Raw genomic sequence first — 25614 nt, 5'->3', positions numbered from 1 at the left:
TTGTTTGCAAGCTTTTTTGTTAACAGAAACTGGGAGTGTCTGCTAATCATAAGTGTGGTGAATCATTCTGTAATTCCTGAAGATCCAATATTCTCATTCTGTATGTTCTTCAAAATAATAATTAATAAAATAAATTAAATTAAAAATACGGAAGTCATTAGGAAGGAAAAACGGCATTTAATTTTTACTTTTACTTTTACTTATATTTAAGTTTACATCTTATTTTTACAAAGTTAAATTAAAAGAAAAGGACTTTGATAGCACATGTACAATGGTAATATATATACATATATATATATATATATATATATATATATATATATATATATATATATATATATATATATATATAGTTTGCTTGTTTACCTGGTATGAACCATTTTTGTTAGTGTAAAACCAAACTACCTCAGCTGTAGTAGGCTAATCATAAGTGTGGTGTTTTGGCGGAAAATAAGCAAGGAAAATTTGTATGGGTGAAGGGAAAGAAAGCGAGACAACTTATAAATTGGTTTGGGAGAGAGAGAGAGAGAGAGAGATAGAGAGAGAGAGAGAGAGAGAGAGAGAGAGATAGATAGAGGTGGGGGTGGAGGGGGAGGGATGGATGAAATTTGTATTTGTGATCTGGTGGGAGCTGAAGTTACCGAGAGCGGCCACGGGAGCTCGACGTGATCCGCGGGGCGAGAGTCATCCACACCGGGGGAATTGCGCTAATTTACCCGAGCAGCCTCTGACCGGCGATCAGTTTACCGACCATCATCGACTGAGACTCATTGCGCTGGTTATTAAAGGCCTCTGTCGCTTTGGATCGGACTCAATGTCGCTCCTGTTCGGCCACTTGAACCGACCGATGTGCTCGACGCCTTCTGCCGCAGATTTGCTTCATTTCAGACACATTATTTATGCATTAATGCAGGAATAAAATCAGACAAAGCTGGGAAATGTCGGGCATGTCGTCAGCTCGTGAAGCTAAACATCGACTGAAGCGGACTGACACGAAGAAACCTGACCCATATTAAGATACTGCTCGAGCGTCTGGACCAGAACCAAATACATCGAAACTCAATCTTGTTTATAAACACCGATAACAACCGAGACGCGATCGCAGCAGGTTTTGAGACCTCTCTTAAGAGGGCTGAAGACATGCGAGCAAGTGGATAACATACATTGCATCAAGTTTAATCGCTCAAACTCCGAACCAGCGTGGAGAAAATGCGTTTATAATCTGTTTATCACAGCACGCACTAACAAACCCAAAGGCGTCTAAAGTCATGCACTGCCTCCAAACCTTCATTTGCACGTCTCATTTCGGACTGTTCCTTCCGAACACATAAGTTTGAACTTCGGTCGATAAAAGAGAAGGGGGGAAAAATAATTGGCTGGAACTTTTACTTTTTTTTTTTTTTTTTGGAGCTGAACCCATTAGAAACACCAGGACCATCATCAGGATGAGAGTGCGGATCCTAAACCGAGCATCGGTGCTGTCACTGGGTCTGTGCTCAGTGCTTCTGCTCAGTGCTGTGGCTGGTAAATATGCTTCAGAGCTACATTTCAAATATTTACTTGTGAAATGTACAGAGTCCATGTTACATTATTTGCAGATTTAAGCGCATGTTGCTCATCAGAGTCACGCGTTGTTGCATGGACGCTGAATCGGTTCACAGTACAAATGTGAACTGTCAGAAGTGTCGTGCTTCATATTGCTTCGCTGGTTTGTTATTCCCAAGAGATTTGTTGTGCTGAATCTAGTTTCATTGTCAGGTTCATGGCTTGAAGGGGGTCTTCTGTGTGTTAGTCTAGTTTCAGTGGATTTACATTGAATTGGTCAAAAGTTACACAAACAGGTGCTTTTAACAGCCTACTACTTGTAAAGAGATGTTTTAACCATCTCTACATATATGCAGAACTTACTTGGTTGTATACAGTATTACATGCACATTTGTTTTAGAGCAGATTTTGTGATGTGGTAATTAGTTTGTGTAGGCTTAGCACTGTGGTGAGCTGCATTTCCCCAAAACATTGATGGTTGGTGCAGCTGTGGTACCAAAGCACAGTAATGGTGTCAAGTGGTGTTATTATTCTCCACGTTTCTGAATTATTACCTTATTCATGCATTACTGTATTTACACGCTACTATGCCATAGCACTCTCTTGGCACATGTGCTAAAAATCTCTGTATTGCCATTGACTTTATTTATTGCGCTTGTTTTGTCAGTATTTCGAATGTTTTTGTCTTTGTATGCAGCAAATGCATTGACAAAATGTCTCCTGGGATAGTAATCTAGACTGGTAATTTTCGAAATGAAAATGAGCTGTGATGTTTTATGGTTTAATATGATTCAGAATACAAACTGCAAATATTGACTGGGCTGTTTTATTTGTGATAAATGCTGGCAGTAGTGTAGTGTAGGATCAAGTTGAAAGTAAGGCTGTGTGTATGTATAAATCATCATTATCGGAGTGTGTCTTGTGTTCTTGTCTTGTCTCTTGCTTTCATACAGATCGGTTCGAGCATGCTGTGCGTCGGCAATTAGAGCCTGTTTACCCAGTTGTTATGGATATGGATATGCATATAGTCATCAGATTAGAAGCATGTGATATTTTACCACTGATTGTTTTGAGACCCTAGAAAAGTCCCTAAAAATTGCAGGAATGTGATTTTTGGATTTTTTTTTGCATTTTTTGTTTCAAGTAATTTGTCTAATCAAGGATCAATCACAAGACATACAGAGTTTTGTGGGTTAGTGTTTAATGCCAACTCTGTCTCCACAGGTACAAGAGATAAGTGTCAGTTGTGCATCCAAGCTTTTGAACAGTAGTGTAGATGAATGTAAAGGAATACAACAAAAGTCAACCAGGCAGCTCTGACGAGAAATGGAAAAGCATGTCAATGTTGATTTGTCAGTATAAAGTCCAAGACCACTGGGATAAATAAGAGCCAGCAAAATATAACCCAAACATTACTGAGTGCATCTTTCAAAGTCAACATTTTTATGGAGTTGAATGTTGTGCAGGGTTATGGAGTTTTCCCTTTGGGAATATGCAGGATTTATATACAGCATGTGCTTTTCAAAACTCAGGATTTGTGAAAGCACAAAGCACCACATGATTTATTCCATTGTTTCACTTTGATTTTAGAGTCCTAAAACCTTACTTAGGGAAAGTGATGTGACAGATGGTAATACCGTGATCCACATTACTGAATGTTTACCATATTCAAATACTATGGTATGGTACTTCAAAAGCTAAAACCTTACTCCTATGATAATGGGGATGAACATGTTCAGAATGTTAATAAGTCTTATCATGGAACTATTGTCCTTGCTTAAATGCAGCAAGGGGGCAGAATTCCTTAGGCACATAAATTTTATTGTATATTTCTATACAAACAGTAACTTTGAAATCGGTACCAAGTCATTGCCTTTTAATGATGTACATGGAACTTTGTCTTTAAATGCAGCAAGTGCATCCACACAATAAATTTATTATTTGTCGCAGTCGAAGTAATTGTCATGTTGGTGATTTATTTTTTAGATTTAGCCTAATGTTGCTTTTGATTACATATGGTACAGAAAGACCACACAATGAGGTTATAATGAGACAGACACAGTGATTTTATTGTGGTCTTGTGAAAGAGAGAGTAATTAAAACTGTGGTTTTGTTTTTCAGAGTGGTTATGAGATGCTAATTTTATTTAGGTTAGGGTTAGACCCTGGACAGGTAGTTAGTTTCACTTGAGGGAGTTTGGCACTGTTTTGCCACAGTTAGGCCTGGGCCCTGCAGAAACCAGTGAACAAGCTAATCGGTGTTGTCGAGCATGGAAAAGATTGAAGGATGAACGGGGAGTGTGTGAGACATCCATTACCGACGTCCTGTGACCCCTGTGAAAGCACGAAGCTATGGATGCTTTTGCCCACTGCTGCCGAGCAAAGTAAGCCCGGAGAGCGCAGTAGAGCTCATTTACTCACACACACAGCGTCTCGCATCCATGAGTAACTCTCCACTGCTCCATCACCATTAATTCATGCCAACGGCCCTCTGGTGAAGTTCATAACGCAGAATCATGGCACTTTTTAGCTATAGCTTGATACAGATGAATCTCTCAAATCAGGTTATGAGGATTATAACCGGGCCATGAGGAGAGTTCTCAAGGAGTTTGTGTTCTTGATCAAGAATATTTCTGTTGGAGCATCCAGTAAACTGTGCATCAATTACTGGATAATGGCGCTGTCGCAATAATGCATTAGATGTAATCTTACGTACTTGATCTTAAGATCTTGAAATCTTGTAACCACAGTATCGACCTTGAAAAAATAACTGACGAAAAAACAGCAGCTTATTTCAGACAAATTTGTACAGTGCAGCAAGAATGCTGACAATGTTATTAGTTTGGCATGTGTGGTAGGAAAAAAAAAAGTTTAGCCTAAGCCACTTTGAAACCTACTGTTTATTTTATATTTCTATTTTTATTTTAATATTGGCTATTTTTTGGTACCATTTACATTTTCAAACATACTGAAATACTTTAGCCACGGAGCGAAGGCGGAGCGGGGGTTCCTGGTATCATGAACGTGGAGTGAAATGCTCGGAACAAATAGTTGCCGCTCCACTTCACATACTCCGCTATCGAGTGAGAGAGATGTTTGCCTACAAAATACAAACCGTGCAGCATAAGCAAAGCATATCCGCCCAAAAAGCAACCTAGCAATGCTCATTGCATCACCAAGCTTTACTTTGTTGGTCCAATGGCAGTAACATACATGATATGATCATGCAGTCAATACAGATATTAATAAAAAAATTAAAAACAAGCAGGGCTGTAACATAACCCATTTGCATGCAATGTCTACACCGGGCATGAGTGGTGCGATACAAAAGACAATAGAACCCAGTGATGTTGGTCTAAACTGGACGCGGCGTTGCGACACGATCCCCATCAGTAAAATGCTCGTTCTATTTATGACAAATGTTCTGACAATCGTCTCAGATGATTTGCAACTGTAGTGTGAGGTCAAGTTTAGACAGACTTTAGCACAGCGGGGCACAGCACGACAACTCTCGCGTCCAGTGTATGACAAGTTAGACAGTGTTTGCTCTATTTAAAACTAATTTTTATAAAAAAAAAGATCACTAGTTGGCAATTTTAATTTTAACAGTTCTTAACGCCGAGTGGATGATTAGATGCATGATGGGCTAGTATTTTAACTTTTTTTTAAAATCATCTTCTCAGTTATAAAATTTTAACTGTAAATATAAATTTTAATTATATTAAAACGTGTTTTGAACAATTTCTTTGTCATTTTAATATTGTAGGGTTCACACAAAAACGATTTAAATCGTTAATCGGATTTTTGGTGAAAAAATCTGGGATTTTTTTTTTAAGCCATATCGGGGACCAGAAATTGTTCCTCAGAAGAGTGAAGGTCACACATTCTGGAAAAATATGAAGGTTTGTTCCTTGATCCACAAATTAACATGTTGAGTGACTATCCCTTTAAGTATCAGTATTTTGACTATACACATATTATGAAGTATTAGTACTTGATCTTTATCTTTACACACATTATTATAGGCCAGGCTTAATGTGCAACAATTATTTTTATACAAAATATAACAGGAGTTCCTTGCTCCATCTCTGTCTTTAAAAAAGTTGAACCCCACTCCCAGTATATGTCAGAAAACCTTAGCATTACCATCTGATGCCATCACGCTGTGCTTTTTTTGTAAGGATGTTTTGCTACTTCAAGGTGTGCTCTGGTTTTCACATTTCTTTCTTTTCATCACGTTGAAGGGGTTAACAGAAAATTACAAGCAGGGAAGTGTGACGTTGGATCCCATTTTTTAATTACGCAAATATATGATTTCAAACGTCTGGTTTTAATATAATTTCCTTTGAGGTTTTCAGTCACTCTAATTTGAGCATTTGATAAGCAAAGATAATTATCTCTGCAGAGTAATAAAACGAGTGCAAATTAGCACAGACGTAACACTCTTTGATATCTCCTGATATTTTCTTTGAAACACACCATCTTCTCACCGCAGTGGCATGTTTGTTGCCCTGTGTCTTACGTGTTTCCCCACCTCCCTGTCTGCGTCTGAGAGCTCTGTCGGCCCGTCTGTCTGTGGGGGAGGGCCGGAAGTGGTTGTTGGCTGTCTCACTCAGTCAAGCATTTCCACGTTTTCGATTTGTACTCTGATAGTGCTTTAGTTTGGACATACTGTATGCATGTGTGCGGCACTGCTCAGCACGCTATTGCATGTCATGTCAGTGCGGCATCTGCGTTTCATGCTGCAAGTATCATGTATATACAGCTGTCTATAGCGTGACATTTGAAAATAAAGCAGCAAACGTACAGATTTTCCATTCTTGAAGTTCCCGGTTGTTTTACGAAATGCATTTCTGCTTATTTGTGTGTTCTGCCGTGTGTGTGATTGGGTCTGGAGTGTGTAGCCCTGTACTAACAGGATTTAGACTAAACAATGTGTCTCTCGTTGGCTCCAGGGCCAGGCGGCTGGGCAGGGGGAGGAAAGAGAGAGAGAGAGAGAGAGAGAGAGAGAGAGAGACATTCCCTTGCGGTGACACCAAACCCCCCTCACACATTCACACAGTTTCCTCTGTCTGCAGCTGAACTGATTGAATCTGAGACCCTCCTCTGATAGACTCCCCCTCTTCCAAATGCAGTTCACACACTAATTGAAAAATCATTTCACTTGAGGAATGTAATGTGGCCCCTTTGCTGTTCTCCACGTTGCTTTGGGGGGCAAAACACCCTATTCCGGCTGTCATTTTGATCTTGCTCTTTTTATGTGTCTCTAATCGCTCACGTCCCACCAGTTTCTAAGCGCCGCTTATTTCAGTGTCATTATTTTCCTCGCTTACTCCCGTCATGAAACTACAACTCCGTTTTATGGACTTGTTGTGGTGCATTACAGTCCTTCAAAGTTGGACGGCGCACCCTGTGGTGGAATAAACACGCCAGTGCTTGATGTGAGTTCTGGTTCTGGCGATTCTGCACCATGCTTTTCACAGTAACTAATTGTTTTTGCTTCTATCCCTGCTTGACAAGATAGTCTATGTATAGTGAGAGCAACGTGGCAGACTGTTTAGGCTTGCAAAGTGTAGACTGTTGTCATTAAATCTGGTACATCCTGTAGAATATACTGGACCTTAGTCAGGGTAGTATACAGCATGCGAATGAATTAGCAGAGATATCTAATTTGCAGCCAACATCCTTAAAATAATTCCTAAAGGTTAAGTATTTAGTTTCTAGAATGATTAAATTATTTGATTTGTAAACTAGTTGCTAATATAGCTGCCCATTAACTTCCATCCATCATTTCATGATGGTATTTGGCATATTAGAATGATTTCCGAAGGATCCTATGAGGCTGAAGACTGGAGTAATGCTGCTGTAAATTCAGCTTTGCCATCACAGGAATAAATTACATTTGAAAATATATTCAGATAGAAAATGGTTGTTTTAAATTGTAATCATTTCACAATTACACTGATTTTATGATATATTTGCAGCCTTGGTGAGCATGAGAGACTTCTTTCGAAGACATCTTTCGAAAAATCTTCCCGGCCCCAAACTTCTGAACGGTAGTGCGTTCGAATTTTTTTTTTTTTTTTTTTTTTTTTTTGCATGTAGTTTTTCTTGGGTAGCAAGAAGATCCCCAGTTTGAGTCTTGGCTGTGTGGTGTTTGCACATTCTCCATTTGTGTTGGAGTGGAAGTCCTCTGCATGCTGTTTTTCCCCACAATCCAAAGACATGCATTGGACAAAATAAATTGCCCATAGGTGTGTGTGTGTGAGGACTGTCCAGGGTGTCCAGGGTGTTCCCCGTCTATGCTCCAAGAAGCTGTGATTGGCTCCAGCATTCCCACGACCCTACAGAAGATAAGCGGTTCGGAGAAAGGATGGATGCAAAGTTGTTCATAACCAGTAACTTTTGTGCTATCAGCAAAGTTTCTCATGACTTGGGTGATATTTCTTACTGAAATAATTACATTTCACCAGGCCTGCAGTGCAAATGATTTTATTTTGATCTAAATATGATTCTAAATAAAAATAATGGGTCAAGTCCTCCCTAGAAACCTTTCTCCAACATAAAGGTGTACATTAATCATCTAGTATTGTAACACTGTGATGTTCACTGGGCTGCTGCTCTTATTCTAATGGACTTTAGAATTCAATTAAATTTAACACCAGTAAATATTAATTTAATATAATAAGCTAAATGTGGCAGAGATTAATATCAAAGCAAGTACCGGCACCTTTTTTTCCTCCACTTTGAGCACCGAGATGCCAACACTCAAGCTAGCTCACATTAGAATGCATTGGCTTTCTTCTAGCTGTTTGCCACATTCAGTCCAGCGCTCTGTTCCTCTTTACCCCAGCTGTCTTTGAGCACTGTTGTGCCTGCTTTCAGAACCGCGCAGCAGTTTCTTCGTTGTGAAATAACAGATGCAGCTTTGATGAATTGATTGGTTATGTCAAAGAATGATATGTAACCTGTTCAAAATTGCATTAAAATGGTGTGGGTTGTACAAAACGGCATAATATTTCTAAGTAACTGCTTTTATTATGTCAAGCTTCACCATTTGTTTTGCACAAATCAAGCAGAGACAAAATAAATCCTCCTTCGGACTTCTCTCCTTCACAGTGATACTGTGGTAAAGGTAATGTGTAAATAAATACCTTTGAGTTGGATGAAGATGTGCATTAAGCAGACTTTACCCTACAAAAGTTGAGCCGCATTGCATTAGGAAAGCTTGGCGAGTGTCACTCCAGCGCAGGGAGGGGGATCCATTCTCTTGCCAACAGCGCCTACATGTCTGGGTGGTGAGAGGCAAGTGCAAAACAGAGCTCTCTGGATGGGAGGTGTATTTGTGGAGGGGTATTTCAAAATCCTGGTACGGCTCTCTCTGTGGTCAGAGGCTCAATTCCGAAGCTTTTCGAGTTGCTCTCTGCAACAGTCACACGGCAAACCTGACGAGCAAAGCCAGTGGAAAAAGTGAGGAGCAGACAAACCTGTCAGCTGTTAAACACCCCGATCTTGTTAGCGTGTAGTTATCGGTGCATGAAAGGTGCGCTGCATGTTAACATGGGTTCGTTTTGAGGTAAATATTGCATAACTTTTTAAAAGAATGGTAGTGATCCTGTCGTGTGAGTTTCTGCTGAATTACAAACACACTTAATGCATTTCTCTCACATTCGTGGGAGGTTGGTGAGCAAACATGCTTCGTCCCAGTGGAAGATGACTGTTAACACATTCAACATCAACATTAGCTCTGCGTCAGTGGCTTGACCTCGAGCCAAAGCCATCAACGATTTATGAATTCCAGCAAGCTGGATTCGAGATAATTTGTATAGTATTTAAGTTTTAATGAGATACAAGTTCAGCCCTCAGCTTCTGCCGGTGACAAAAATAGGTTGCCGCTGTCAAGCCTCTCGTGTGATTAATGCTGTCTGGTAGGTTGCGTGTAACTGCTTTAGAAACTCTCAGCTTCTGCCGGTGACAAAAATAGGTTGCCGCTGTCAAGCCTCTCGTGTAAACAAGAGTGAAACTAAAATGACAGGCAGGTCAATAACTTAAAAAAGGGGACAAATCTTTTAAAAATCTAGTTTAAACACATGCCAAGTTTTTAGAAATGTCCTTTTTGTATTCATGTTGGTTTCATATGGTTTTGAACAAATATAATAGCATTTTCAACTAAAGTTTTAATTTAATGACTCATTAAATGAATGATATAATTTGGTGTAACCATCATGTAAAAAGTAGTAATATGTATTTTCCTTGTAGTGTATATAATCATTATTATCAAAAATGTTTTAAACGCATTTTCTCAGTTTTTTATTTTATTTTTTTGTGTAAATGTTTTTTATTTTTTTATTACTTATTTACCACATGACATTGCACAACCTGAACTAACCTTTCCTTGTCAAATTATCTGATATTTTAAGAAAATTATTGACCTTGACACATAGTCATGCTGGTCTGCAGGGGAACTTTCTATGATGTCATTTCCTGTTTTTTTTTTTTTTTAATTCTGCACATTGGTCACAATTTTCTTTTGATGTACAAATATTAATAAGCAGTGCAGCAGTTCTTATTTTTTACTTCCGGAAAATTCACTTTAAAGCCATTTCAAACTCCCAAAACTTAATTTTGGACTGATTTTGTGCTTAATGAAGCCACATCAGTTCGTTCTTTGATTTAGTTTGAAGTATATCAGGATCTTAAATATTCATTATTGAAGAGGTCTGTTCAAGTCGTTGTATGTATGAATTGTATTTTTAATTGTGAATGAAATAATAGAACAAAAATAACCGTCACATCATTGACCTATGCAGCGTATCACTTGCAGCACAGTTGTGGCCTCTTTTGTTGGCAATGTCTTGAAACAGTATTGTTTTACAGGGCCTTGCTTGCATTGTCTTTACATTTTCATTACATTTAGTCATTTAGCAGACTTACAAATGAGGACAGTAGAATCAACCAAAACCAACAAAAGAGCAACAACATGCAAGTGCAAATGACAAGTCTCGGCTAGCCCAATGCAGTACACGTAGCAAGGTGAGTGTGTGTGTGTATATATATATATATATATATATATATATATATATATATAGATATATATATATATATATATATATACACACACACACACAAAGAAAACAAGTAGATAGAATAGAAAAAATAGAAAGCTAGTGTTTGTTTGTTTTTTCAAGAAAAAAAAAAAAGAAGACAAATAGATAAAGTAGAATTAAAATAGAATAGAAAGTGTGTTAGATGAGTTAGAGGGTCAAATAAAGATGGAACAGATGTGTTTTTAGTCGTTTCTCGAAGAGATGGCGGATCACAGTGAGTTGGCAGGTCGTTTCAGGAGGCGGGCTCGGATTGAGTTGGGCAGGTCATTCCACCATTGTTCGGAGGGAACAGCTTTTAATGAAAAAGTCAGTGAACAAGTGATTTTTAAAATGCCTCTTTATGAGGCAAACATTAATGCACTTGTATCTGATCTTATGCGAGCAGCTTGTTCGCTTGCAGAATGCAGAGGTGTGAGCGTTCTAGAGGGCACATTAAAGATTAACTCTGAAGTGAAATGAATTTTGTCTGATTAAAAGGTGGCAGAACCAGAGCGTTGTGGCCTGGATATTGTAGGCAAACATGTTTGAAAGAAATGCCTTCCTAATGTTTATGCGAGAAGCTACCGGGTTGCCAGTGCAAATGGTTGAACAAAGTCAGCTGATGACATCATAACTCCAAGGTTTCTAGATGTTTTTGAAGGTTTTTTTTTTCGGCTCATTAAAGATTAATCTTGCAGTGAAATTTTGGGTTAATTGTAGCGGTTTGATTCAACAAGTGGCTTGGACATGCTGACCTGCCTATCGTCGGATCATCGGGAGCATGAGAGGTAATAGTCCAGCCTGGATAGAACAAGAGCTTGAACAAGGAGTTGTTTTGCATGTTCTGAAAGAAAGGGCCTGATCTTACTAATGTTTTATAAAGCAAATCTGCAGGACCGGGCATCTGCAGTCGTGGTATTGCCGGCCCTAGACTCGAACCCACAACCTTAGGGTTAGGAGTCAACCTCTCTAACCATTAGGCCACTAATTCCCCACACGTAGCAGTGATATAAAAAGCCATGTTTCTGTATGACAGAACCTAGTGATGCCATGTAGACAGAGAAGAGAACTGGTCCAAGAACTGAGCCCTGAGGCACCCCAGTAGCTAGATGTTGCGATTTGGACACCTCACCTCTCCAAGATACCTTGAAGGATCTATCTGAGAAGAAAGACTCAAACTACTGGCGTGCAGTTCCTGAGATGCCATTTTCCAATAGGGTTGACAGGAGAATCTGGTGGTTCACCGTATCAAAAGCAGCGGACAGATCCAGCAAGATAAGTATAGAAGACTTGGAAGACGCTCTTGCCAGTCTTAGGGCTTCAACAACTGAGAGCAAGGCAGTCTTGGTCGAAGGTCCACTCCTGAAGGGAGTTTGGTTGCTGTCCAGGAGGTTGATCTGTGTGAGAAAGGCAGAGACTTGGTTGAACACAACTCAAGTTCAAGTGTTTTTGCAATGAAAGGTAGAAGGGAAACCGTTCTGTAGTTCTCTAAAAGAGTTGGGTTAAGAGTGGCTTTCTTAAGAAGTCGGATTATACAAGCCTGTTTAAATGTTGAGGGGAAAACACCAGCGTAAAGGGATATGTTAACTAGGAATGAAACTATTAGTCGACATTATCGACAACGTCAACAATAAAAAATTGTCTACAATTATTTTTGTCATTATTTTTTTGACAGCATCGACAGTAAAAAATAGTTGACAAATGTTCAATAATGCGGTTTGACCAGTGTGGGGCTGTAGCACAAAGACTGTAATTTAGCCCTCCCGGATGCAATTCAAGAGAAGACAGCACTTCAGTTCAGAGTAAACGGAGCCAAACCTGAAGCTGCTGAGCGGCGTTTGGATGATTATGTAAACATATGCTGTGCGCTTTCCTCTCAATAAGAAAATAAACACAACAAAAAAAACTGACCGTGGTGTGAAAGCAGCACTTAAGAACACATTTGATTACAGCAATGTGGATGCTTGCACGAACTCTGAAGTTCGGCACTCCAGTTATGAAAACTCCAGTCACATCACGTTTATTTATATAACGGTACTTTATGCAATAGATAGACTTAAATCAAGCAGCTTTACAGTATTAAATATGAAAAACCAGAGTTAGTGTCGGTTTCAGTTAGAATTATAACTTGATTATCTGTTATAAAAGCAGCTCTCCAGTGTGAAGCTAGCTAATGAAAAAATCTTTTAATTAGTGGGAAAAAAATATTTCATTAAAATTTTAGTTTGGTTTGATCTAGCTCAGGACTGTTTTGATTATCATAACCTTATAAGGTATTTTAAGAGAGATTATGTTGTGAATAAAATATTTTATGCAAAAATAAGACGTCCTTTTCTTTATTTTGTTTCTTATACATATTAGTTACAAAAAGAGATGTTAGGCAGAATGTGTCATTCAGTTACTTTTTCATATGGCTAATTAAATGGCGAATGAGAGAGATTCTCCGTCATCTCATTTTGTGTGCCAAATATATTTATTTTTATAAATTAATTGTATAATTGTGATTACATAATGACTTTCAAAAGCTGAAGTAATTACCTTAATTTATTTGTTAGAATATGTATAAATAATTTAACTAATTGCAAAAGCTGAATAATCAATAAATGTCTAATGATAAACCAGTTAAATAATCAATGATTAGTTGATTAATCTTTCTAATACTTGCTAGATTAATCGATTATCAAAATAATCATTTGTTGCAGCCCTAGTGTTAACGATGTGAGTGAGTGCAGGGACAATGGCAGGAGAAACGGCTTGAAGGAGAGGAGATGGAAAGGATCAAGCGGACAAGTAGTAGGATGATTGGAAAGGATGAATTTAGAGACTGCTGCCTCAGAGAGTGGAGAGAAGGATGGAAACGAGTGTATGTTTGCTGGTAAGATGTGTTTGATAGTTTGTGGTGTGGCACATTGTGCACTGATGTTTGTAATTTTATTAAAGAAGAATGTGGCAAAGTCGTAGTTAACACTGTGTTTTTTGGATGTGTTTGATAGTTTGTGGTGTGGCACATTGTGCACGAAACTGAAGTCTCCAAGACCATCCTCAGGAAAGGTTGAGAGCAGCACATCTAATTCTTCCACGAAGTTAGCTAGTGGTCCTGAGGGTCGATAAACAACTATAAAATGGATTTTAAGAGGGTGGGTAATAGTGGTTGAATGTGATTCAAAGGAGCTGTTGAGATGGTAAAGGATTAAATTTCCAATCATTAGAAATAAGAAGACCAGTACCTCCACCTCTTCCAGTCTAACAGGGGGAGTGGGAAAAAGAGAAATTATTGGAGAGTGCTGCAGGTGTAGCATTGTCATCTGGTTTGATCCGGGTCTCTGTCAGTGCCATGAGGTTTAGTCTTGAATGACTAGTAATAGAAGTAATAAAATCTGCTTTGTTTACAGCAGACTGGTAATTCTAGAGACCAATAGAAAAAGGAAGTAGTGTATTAGTAGACATAGGCAGAGTGCGCAGGTTGTTAGGATTGCGCTGGTTCGCTGTGTGGTTTGCGAGAGGTAGTGATAGAAGGGAGCTTGAAACACATAGTAAGAATTGGTTATAAAGGGAAACAAGTAGTAGGAAAGAGAATGATTCAAAAGCGATACTTATGTCCCTTGCCGGTGTCCCTGCTCGGTGGAGTCGAATGGTCTTTACACTCTTCGGTCTTCACACGAGGTGCTGCCGCGACATATTAAGCTTTGTATATTTGTCTAACAAAACTCAAATTGAATTCAGCTTGACACACTTTCCTGTTTATCACAATAAATGGCCAAGCAAGCACATGACACTGACAAGGTATGCGATACAGTACGAGACCAAACGCGATTTCAGCACATCTCCACACAGTAAACAATTGTCTTCTGTCCGGTTGTGTAGTCCTCTCCTCGTATCTTCACAACCAGCCATGTGGCTAGTAAGGAATCTGGCTGCACTCGTGTATCAAGGTCTTTCACCTTGTTAATTAGCTTGAGGATGTGCAGGAGTGTCTTTAATTACTCGCTGTAATTGTCGAGGAAAGAGCCAGTCGCTTAGTGACAGTCATTGCAGCCAGCTCTGCAAACTGTGGCTTTCTTTTTTATGAAGTAGGATCTTCTCGCAGCAGGTTCCCATAGTGACAGCGAAGGCCTGTGGTTACTGCACGTTCAGCGAGTTTTAATTCCCCCTGCCGCATTCACAAACCTCCTGATCCTTTGAATGGATAATCTTGGACTTCCTCCTTACTGGTAATAGGTAAACAAGTCTGGAGATTGCTAATCTGGGCCTTGTAATGATGGATGGAGACGGAGACGGAGACGCCATCTGGCCGAGCAGTGGTCTGATCTGCATGGTTTATTCCGGTCTTAGTCCATCTACTATTCAGTCAGTAGGATTAGAAAGTGTGGAATCTCTTTGAGATTTACATTACTGCACACAGCTGATCTGATATCTGTTCCAGCATTTCTCTCATGATAGTTGGTGAGATTTGGGTGACACAGGCAAAAAGCCACAAACTAGACAGGTTGAGTGTGAGGGAGATTCAGTGGTCCAAGCTTCTCCTTTAAACCAGTTTTACAGGATGATGCAAATAAAGCAGCTAGGGACGCAACAACGAATCCGTAAAATCAGCAAAGGTGCATAATGAAAATAATCAACAGTGAGTTTCATTATTGATTAGCTGAATATGTGTTGTCACACGGAGAAGCAATGTCACTTTGCGATAGTGAAAAATGCATTTAAAAAGTAATTACATGTGCCTTACCAGCCATGAAAATGTATATTTTGCATTTAAATTTTTTTTTTTTAAATATAAGAAATATGTGTTTTATTATTAAAATATTCCATGTAAAATAGTATTAAAATATACAAACATAATAAATTTTTCATTAAAATAATGCAACATATGTACCGTGTATAATTTTAAGAAGTACATTTTTTTTTTTTTTTTTGCTGTATTTCTTTATATTTTGTGTATTTGTGACAAACAGCACAGGTCATTGTGTCACGTACAGCATTATGTATGAGCTGGTTTCCATCTGTCTATCAAGAAACATTGATTTTGCAATGGGTTTGCTGTGTTAACCAACAGAAAGCTGCTTGGCTTGAAAGTGACATTTGTGTGAACGGGGCTTCATCTTTCACTACACTATTGACTACAGACCTTTTTTAATCCATAACATTTTGTCAAAATGTGACTGCACCTTTAATGTGAGGAATGCTCTACAGAGGTGTGTGTCAATACCTGGAATTTTGGAGAAAAAAATAAAACAAAAACAATTGCTGGCATTACTGAGGGTCATTCTTGCAATTCAGTTCCAACCTAGTGTAACTAGTGAGGAACTTACCATTTACTTGCCAAAGCCAATATGTAGTTGTACTTGCCGAGTGGTTGTGTGAACAGTCTCACTCTCATTTCTTAAATCTGTCTTAATTTTGACATAATGTTTGCCATGCTCCACAGAGAGCCGAGACAGTTTGATCCACACAGGGAGGGATCCACTGCTGTTTTAGGTCATTGTAATGGTGGAGTGTGTTTAAGACTGCAGTAACTGTGATGCTGCTGATGTGTCAGCGGTTCCTGCTGAGCCGACAGCTTCACTGCCCAAACACCTCATCCAGAACAGAGTGGCGTCTGAGGGGCTTAAAAGACTGTGCGTCTCACCCCTCCCCCTCTCCAGACCACCTTCCTGGTGGCTCATTGGTACAATGATAGGAAACATCCTATAGACATATTGCAGATGAACAAACACTCTTAAAAAATATGTCTTGCAGACGTACTTGTTGTATGTGTGCTATCAGGTTACTGCATGGCTTTTTAGGACATATGGTTTACTCTGTAAGCAAGGCTAAGTTGTTTACTGTAATTTAGTAATTTGTTTTGCCATTAGTTTTTAACCTATTACCGGAAGATTCTGCTCAGAGAGAAATAAAAACATGCTATTTTGTAAGAACTGTACCCTACCCTGTTGAAAAAAACAGCAAATGCTGTTTGGGTATGTTTTGATGCTGGGATGCTGGTTTGAGCTAGTCCTTTGCTGGTTCATGCTGGTCCTTTGTTGGTTTATGCTGGTACTTTGCTGGTTTAAACTGGTCCTCTGCTAGTTCATGCTGGTCCTTTGCTGGTTCATGCTGGTCCTTTGCTGGTTCATGCTGGTCCTTTGCTGGTTTATGCTGGTCCTTTGCTGGTTTATGCTGGTCCCTAGTTCATGCTGGTCCTTTGCTGGTTCATGCTGGTCCTTTGCTGGTTCATGCTGGTCCTTTGCTGGTTCATGCTGGTCCTTTGCTGGTTTATGCTGGTCCTTTGCTGGTTCATGCTGGTCCTTTGCTGGTTCATGCTGGTCCTTTGCTGGTTCATGCTGGTCCTTTGCTGGTTTATGCTGGTCCTTTGCTGGTTTATGCTGGTCCGTTGCTGGTTCATGCTGGTCCTTTGCTGGTTCATGCTGGTCCTTTGCTGGTTTATGCTGGTCATGTGCTGGTCTTAAGCTGGTCGGACCAGCACATGACCAGTTAAGGATCAGCTTAAACCAGCTGAGGACCAGCTAAGGACCAAATTAACCAGCTCAAACCAGCATCCCAGCTTCAAAACATACCTAACCAGCATATCCTGGTTTTTTCAACAGGGTAGCGGTAAGCACGTGCACCCAAACACATCATTTGTTCCTCTCATGCAGATAACAGAAGTTTGAATTGGATGCGAGTCAAATTTCTGCCACTTTCCTTTTGTATCAACTATCACTGTCCATGAAAGTCTCAAAAAAAGTCAAAAAAAAAAAAAATATTGTAGGAAGGCCAGCGTTGGTATGTGCTTTTGTGGCTTTATAGCACAACAGAAACAGTTGAAAAAAAAATATTTTGCTCAAGCTGGAGATAATAAAAGTTGAAGGAAAGAGAAAACTGGGCTTGAAATGTTAAAGTGAGGAGAAAAACCTAACCCATGACTCATGCGCTGTGTGATTCATTCTGTTTTCCTTCATTACTTGTTTATTCCCTGTGTTTTGATCCTCTTCTCCAGCTCTGTTGATAAGATGAGCCCTCATTGCATTGGCCCGCTTCGCTGCTTTTGTGCTATTCAAGTGTGTTTATGAGGTTTTTGTTTATTTCTGCAGCTCTCGGAAGAGTGTGTCATGGTACACGTGCTGCGTCCCTGCTTGCGGTTTATGTTTGCTGCACTGGCGCCGATCACCACGTCTTTGTTCTTTTGTCTGGCGTGTGTTTGTTTAGTGTGTTTTAGCAGTGGCATATGCCGAGCTGCTAATGTAATGTCACAAACGTTGAATGTACGTGTCTGTCAGTGTTGTAAATAAGCGTCAGTAGACTGCCTGACAGTAAGTCACTGTAGTTTCTGTCTGTCGGGCCAGCAGGCCAGCCAATGTTTTCTTCTGTCCCCCTCTTCTTTTTGTCCTTTTTCATGTCCCAAATGGCGTCGGCAATGCTGAGGGGAGTCTCCAAATACTCATTAGTGCATTACTGAAGTCTGGAAGTCTGCCAGACACTAAGACGTGAGTCTGTGCAGTATTCCTTGGGAACGTGCAGGGAGGGAGGGAAAGAGAATTAGTGCAAGGAGGACAGAGAGAGTATAAAATAATATTTTTTTCCTTGTGTTATTATTAAGCTCTGTATATCTGCAGCGTCTGTTGGCTCTTCAGGATGAGGTGCTGTATGGTGCTGATGTGCTTTAAAGAACATGGCTGAGCTTATTTTGGTTTCAACTTTTTCCGTCTGACATTTTCTAGTTCCTCATCTCATTGGTGCACGAAATATGAATCGGCAGGATTAAGCCTGCATCTTGCCCATTGAAAGGCAGACAAACAGCAGGTGTCTGACAGTGTGTTTATGTGGATGATGAAAGTGGGTAGGGTGGAAAAAGGAGCCCGGTGTGTTTGTGGTTAAGGTACTGGCACGTAATCAGATTCAGCGTCGTCAATCAGTAGGAGGAGCAGCCACTTGCCATGAGCTCACGTTTCACACTGCAAAAGGTGGGCTTGTGCTACTGGGCCTGGTGCAGCTGCATATTAAACCTTCCTCTCTGAAAAGAGTCTCGTTGCTCTTGAGGCCTTTTTATTTTTTTTGTTGGTGTTCATTTTTGGCACAGGATGTTTGTATTTAAGCCATTTAAACTTGAACTGAATTTGAACTTTTTTTGATACACATCTAGCCATTTATTCTGTTCCATTGTAGTTTTTAAATTTTTTATTATATTTCTTCTTATCAAATAAAAATTGTACGGGTAGCCTGTATGTGATTTCTTTGTGCATTTTTATTAACTTTTTTTTTTCTACCCCAAAATTTGGATAAAAATAGGCCTATTTGAATAGAATTTAATCATTAATTAATTTTAGCTTGGATGTAAATGGGATCAGATTCTCTCCTCATGTAAATTAAATTTTTCTACCCCAAAATTTGTTGATTATTTATGGATTTGGTTTGTTGATAATAAAAGGAGGTGATTTTTTGTAATAATTATTTTATTAAATATTATAAATAATTTTGTAAGACTTTTTAATTTAACTCAATATTTTCAGTGATACTGAATTTAAAAAACACAAGCCAATAAAATAACCACACTTTTATTGAAAGTAACACAATACAATTGGACAGAAAATATATTAATATTAAATATTATTTTTATTCAGTTTTATGCAACAGATATAATTTTTTTTATAACTAATTATCCAAATAATGTATAGTCCTACTAAGCTATTATTATCAGAGCAAGTGAGCAGAGCATAGCGCGGAGAAGATAAGTGAATGAGAGGGTAGTGTTATTATACCAGTGTTGCCATGTTACAGTACAGTTTTGCTATTGCAAACAGGAACAAGTATACTACATAGAAATTTCCTTTCAGTGCGTTATTTGAGCGAACTTTGCTGATCACTGTTGGGCAATAATTAAAGAAAATACTTGTCATGAATGTCGTTAACTAGAAATTACTTTGCTTTCTGTATTGTTTTACATTTATTCATTTTTCCTCACTAATCAACTGGTCGATCATCCATAGTCTGTATGGATACGGTTAGGTCTGAGTAAACTAGCTTGAGCGTGAGTCATTAAGAGACTGGCGTCTGGATCTTTACCTTTACTGCCTTGATGCATCGAATTACCTGCACTGTTATCATACGTACTTTGTTAAAGAGCCCAGAGGCTCATTGTCTCCATTGTAATACACAATAAAAATGTGCTTCTCTTTACATTACTGACTGCTAATAAATCACAACGTCAATCATTTTATCTTGCGGTAGAGCTTGTCTGATTTCATTGCAATCTGATGTCATGTGTCATCATGACTCTGTCTCGTAAATGCGAAAACTGAATCTTCAGATTGGGACATATATGTCTTGACTGTCCATCAGGTCTCTACACATGATAAGCAGTTCTCCTGGCTTTCATCGTCTTGAACACAAAATGCCGCTGTGAGTCCATTCAGCATTTATTGAGAAGCTAAGAGCTTTGGGATGGGTCCGAATCTAGGGTTATTTCCCCTGCTGGGACCCTTTTTCTCCCTCTCCAAGCCCCTCAAAGGAAGGGAAAAGGTGATGCTTTGCATGTGAATGTCCACCTCGGCCTCAGATGTGTAAATAGCAGGTTGAGAGAGTAGCTTTATTCTAGCGGACGTGATTTTGGAGGCTCTACTCTGGTTTTGGCTTGGCATCATTCAGATGTAGGATTGGACTATAAATAGTGGCTGTCCCACAAGAGCTCAGCTGACCTTCTACTTTCCAACCGAGCATTGTTTTATTGAGCCAAGCTAGTGGCCTTGAGACAACGATTTGCTGTCATGAAAGTGCAAGTCGAAAACGTTTTAGGCTCAGATTTGTTTGTGGTATTAGAGATGAGTAATTGTTGATTCTTTTAAATAAAATGATTACAAAGTAACTTCAAAACTTCAAATAAATACAGAATTTATTTTTTTTATAAATATTTAAAAATAAATATAAAAATGATCATGTTTTATTAAAGAAATTAAAATATTTAAAGCAAACTAATTTATTTAAAAATTATTGGTCAATGTGAATATTTATTATTCATGAAAAATGTTGTGTTCATTAAGATTTTTTAGTGGTTCTGAAATGAGTCTCTTATACTCAAGACTGCATTTATTACATAACAAAAATACAGTAAAAATAATATTATGAAATATTTTTTACAATTTAAAATAAATGTTTTCTATTTGAATATATTTTAAAATGTAAATTATTCCTGGGATGGCAAAATTGAATTTTTTGTATTATTACTTCAGTCTTCAGTGTCACATGATCTTTCAGAAATCATTCTTATATGTTGATTTGCTGCTCAAGAAACACAACTGAATAGAAACTTTGAAAGAACAGTCATTTATTTGAACAAAATCTTTTGTAACATTGTAAATGTCTTCACTGTCACTTTTTATGAAAAAAAAATAATAATTTAAACAGTAGTGTGCACTATACCAGCAAATGCTGAATAAATATAAATTTAGTTGCAGAAACTATGCATGTGTTGTATATGTATAGTATGTATAGTGTTGTTATATACTATACTGTCTGATGCCATAAATATATATCAGCTTTACATTGGCCGTTGGCCATTTTGCTGTCTAAGATATTGCATCAGAAAATCAGTATCAATCGACAACTCTCTCTACCCATCTCTCTGGTGCTTTGCTTAAGTGGAAATTATGATATCACATCTTATTCAACTCCTGAGTTGGAAAAACAAGTCTTGGTGTGTTGAAATGTTTGGCATTGAAAACGTGGCATTGTGATCATGATTATATTTAATCCTGTTTTTGTATGCCTAAATGAAGCACACAAGAATCAGGATTCATTGCTTTGACTTCTGGTCCCTCCAGTGTTGATCAGCTTCTTCCAATAATGCAATCAGCTGTGAGGTCCATGTTCTGTGGAGCAGATGGATGAACGTATGGAAGAATGGGGGATAAGTGAGCCGTGTCCAGGCGCTGGAGTGTGACCATCTAGGACAGCAGGTGCTGTCCTCCAAGTCTACTCTTACCATCAGTCTCGAAGCCCGTCGATATCCAGCCTAACTGACTGTGGCTCACATGGAGGCAGTTTAGCTCATGTCCGAACATGCCTTTTATTCTCAGATCATCATTTTTAATTAGAACATTGGCCGTATGAGGCAGGGTGAAACTAAATGAAGTCAGTATGCTTTATAATAATCATTCATTTGTTTCCTCCCCAGTGATGAAGCTTCTTAATTAAGACTTTCCTTCCTTAGTGAAGCTCAACGCTGCCTCATATCTACGATTATATATATTTATTAATCTCTCTCTGTGTTGCAAAAAACAAGGCTGTTTGTAGATGGTTGTTAGTAATAGCTATTTACTGGGTCAATGATGTGACAATTATTATTTTTTTGTCCTATCTATAAATTTATTTAAAAAATAAACAAACCCCACAATTTTGAACAGTGTAGATTTATAAGAACTTAGCAAATATGTTTAAACTAGATCTGTAATTTTTTTTTTTTTCTATTCATTTTTTGTTGTGGATACGTCACTGTCATTACTTGCTCCGTGCAGAAATTTCTTGTCTGCATGACTACTACTGCCATCTAGCCAATAAAAAAGGTGCGTATTGTACAATGACTTGCTGCAGGTGGAGCGTGTAAGGACTTGTCCTGGTAAGAGTCTGGCTGTCAGAGAGATTTGTTTGTAGTGTTTGTAGAGCGAGACCGCATCATAGCAGGGTGTGGCAGTGCCTCTGGTGGCTTCCCGCAGGTGGGCCGACAGGTGAGCTGATGGAGGAAGCGTTTCCTCGTTCTCTGAGTGATGTCATCCATTTAATCACATCTGCTTCTGTTGATTCATACTTGTTAAATACTCTTCTTGGACCACTGCTAGCTCCATCCAACTGAGCAAAACAGCCACGAGAGACAGTTCATGTGAATGTTTTACAGTTGTCGCACTAATTAAATGTGTCTTGTTTGACGAGATGACTCAAGGGCGAGTTTTAGAGTGGCACTGTTCAACAGGAAAGGAGGAACATGTCTAGATCCTACACAAACCAAGAGGAAAAGGCATGTTCTGTGGCAGCTCTCCACCACAGTTTACACTTTACTTTGTTTTTTCCAGCTCTCAGTCAGCTCTGCTGTAAGATAGTGTCTGACCTCGCCTCATTCACAGGTTTTACATGCGTGAGAATTGCATATGTTAAGGCGTGCATGTTTTGTCTTCTGCTACTTAGACACAGGAGCCAGACTCAGCTACATGATGTCTGTTGCCTGGGTGATGGGACAGTGTGCTCTAGAAAAGTATGTTTATTCTTCACCCCCTGCTATGACAGGAAACAGAAAATGATGTTGTTTGTCCCTGACAAACAACCATAATGTGATAATGTACCAAAAGCACAAAATTTCATCTAAATGCCATAGTTCAGATTTCCCATGTTGTCTTTATATCTTTGCCTTCTATTTATATGCGTGTTGTTATTTTTTAAATTAATTTAATTTAATTTAATTATTCAATTACTTGTAAAGTTTTAATTCAAATATATATTAAATTAAATTTAATTTAATGTTTTTTTAGATGTTTTAATTCAGTTACATTTAATTTAATGTTTTAATTTGATTACATTTAATGTATAAAATATATTAGCGTTAAAAAATTGCATCACATTAATTTATAGATTGGTATATCTAATATACAGTAACAACACTGTCTTTTCTGTCTTTTTTATTGTTGTCTTTTTTGTGATTATTCTAGACCAGAGTATGTAAGTGAAAGGAGATCTGATTTTGTATTTATGTAGTCTGTTTATTTTGTGTGTTTTTTTTGATTTTTTGTGTTGGGTTTTTTTGATTTTTTTTTTTTTTTTTTTTTTTTTTTTTTGTAGAGTGCGCATTCTTTCACTAGGTAACATTGCTACCAGGCAACGTAGCATCGTTTGCGTTTATCAACATTTTACAACCATTTTGATTTGAAGCTCAGCTAATCAGAATTCAGACCTGAACTATCTGTTATATATCTTGGGTTTGCATTTTTAAACTTTCCATTCCTCTGTAGCCACCTGCTGCACTGACCTCATCTTGCACCCAATCTGACCTTCAAAGCAGCCAGATTTTTTTTTACGTCTGGATTTACCCAGACAGACAGACAGAGACACACACACACACACACACACACACACACACACACAGAAAGAGACACTGGGGTTACATTGGCCAAAGCAGCTTTAGGACTCCCTGGCGTAAAGGGAGAGCCTGATGCGTCAGGAAAAAAGGAGGGGGGATGGGTCCAGACAGACTTAGCTGTTCCCCCCGCTTAGCCCCTCCAAAGTCTGGACATAGATACACACACACACACACACACACACACATGGCATTGTACATATCTGCCACCAGCTGTCAGGACACTAGGCAGTAGGATCTGGTCAGAGGTCATGATTGTTTATTAGGTTGAGTTTTGTTTTTTGTGAGTTTCAGGTCAGAGTGTCCTGTTATGTGGCCTGTAATCCCTTCTCACACATAAAATATACTAGTGGCTCTCATTAGACTATGCCAACAGGCTGAATGTCTCCCTTAAAGTGACATGTGTCCATTTACCAAACAGTTATTCCACAGTAATGACAGTTTATGGTTGTTCACATAGGAAAAAAAAAAAAAAACTTTCAGAATCACGTCCATTTTGTTGAAGAGAAAACGCCATTTGCATTGTTATGTTTCCTTCGGGGTGGTTTTGTATTCTTGGGATTGCTTTGCTGTATTGCAGGGGCCATTTGGAAGGAAGAATTTTGTGTTGTTCGGATGATTAATGACTGACTTGCGGGCTGCTCTTGTATAAACATCCCTGTGTTCCTCTGCAACCAACTCTCTGTGGGGCAAATGGCAACAAAACTCTCTAACATGAGACAGCAGCATCTTCACTTATGCGGGTCAGATTTGTCCTAAGGAAGTGGAATTGCAGGGAAAACTTCCTCTCTCTCTCTCTCTCTCTCTCTCTCTCTCTCTTTCTCTGTCTGTCTGTTTGTCTGCATTCATAGAGCCACAGGCAGATGACCTGTACTTTAATGCACGGCATTAGCACTATGATTCCTGGAAGTCAAAGTCTTGAGAAGGAGAATGTCTCAACAAGCAACAAGACTCCCAAAGGGCCCCAAACAGGCACTGCACACTAATATCACACTTATAAAAGCTCCATCAAAAGCCTGCAGTAGCAAGACACAAATTGCATTTTGGTGCTTGACCCGTTTGAGTGCGTTTTGTAGTTTGAAGCAGTTATTTTTAGTTATTTATTATAACTAAATAACTACATTATCTGGACATTATCCATTCAGCTCAAAGACGAATTCCTTTTTTAGAGTGTAGTATACTATTATAATTTTATTATTTTAAATTAGCTTTTGTTTTTATATTTTCATTTTTTTTTTTATTTTTTTTTAGTTTCATTTTTCATTGATATTGCTATGTGATTTTAGTGTTTTATGATTTACATATTGCTGGGTGTAATTTAGTATTGTTTGAGTTTTAGTCTATTTTCACTGTTTATTTCAACTTAAACTTAAGTGAATTGCCACGGCAACATTTCTAATTTTGTTTAGTTGATGTTTTTATGTAAATTTTATTTTATTTTAGCTCCATTTTAATTAACAAAAGTTTAGTTTAAGCTAAAGATAAATGCTAAACTGTCACATTGCAGTAAAAACCTGCAAAAAAAAGGCAGTTGGAAAAAATGCCAGAGGGTGCAGAGAGCGCAGAGAGGAGAAAAAAAGTGCACAACGCAAGTTGTCCAAAATGCTTCACATTAAACACTTCAAAGAAGGCCATTAGAATAAAGTTTTAGATGGGCTAGGTTGCCGCAACAAGGCTTTGATATTTTTTTGCTCACAATGTATAGCATGCTTTACATAGTCTTTAATTTGCACATACGCTTGAAGAAAAGCATTGGGTAAGATATCAGATTTGTATAGTAGAAATAATCAGAAGATTATGTGATAATCAGAATACTAATTATCCTTACTTTGAAACCAACACCGCAACCACATTGTTGTCTTGTATCCATCTCCATCAGTTCTGCTTTCAT

At 38.4% G+C, this 25614-nt stretch overlaps 1 protein-coding gene across 3 annotated transcripts in view; it reads left to right on the top strand.

Moving 5' to 3' along the window:
• Positions 1-633: 633 nt before the first annotated feature.
• LOC109066102 (bone morphogenetic protein receptor type-2-like) overlaps positions 634-25614 on the top strand; it is a 63653-nt gene continuing 38672 nt past the window's right edge. For all 3 annotated transcript variants that reach the window (XM_042763441.1, XM_042763440.1, XM_042763442.1), the window contains exon 1: positions 634-1524. In XM_042763441.1, the coding sequence (XP_042619375.1) occupies positions 1446-1524 (79 nt within the window). In that variant the 5' untranslated portion in view covers positions 634-1445. The remainder of the gene's footprint in view (positions 1525-25614) is intronic.

This window comes from Cyprinus carpio, chromosome A9, assembly GCF_018340385.1.
Source record: "Cyprinus carpio isolate SPL01 chromosome A9, ASM1834038v1, whole genome shotgun sequence".
Taxonomy (NCBI): domain Eukaryota; kingdom Metazoa; phylum Chordata; class Actinopteri; order Cypriniformes; family Cyprinidae; genus Cyprinus; species Cyprinus carpio.
Note: the sequence above shows the minus strand (reverse complement) of the source record. Positions and strands in the feature narration are given on the sequence as shown.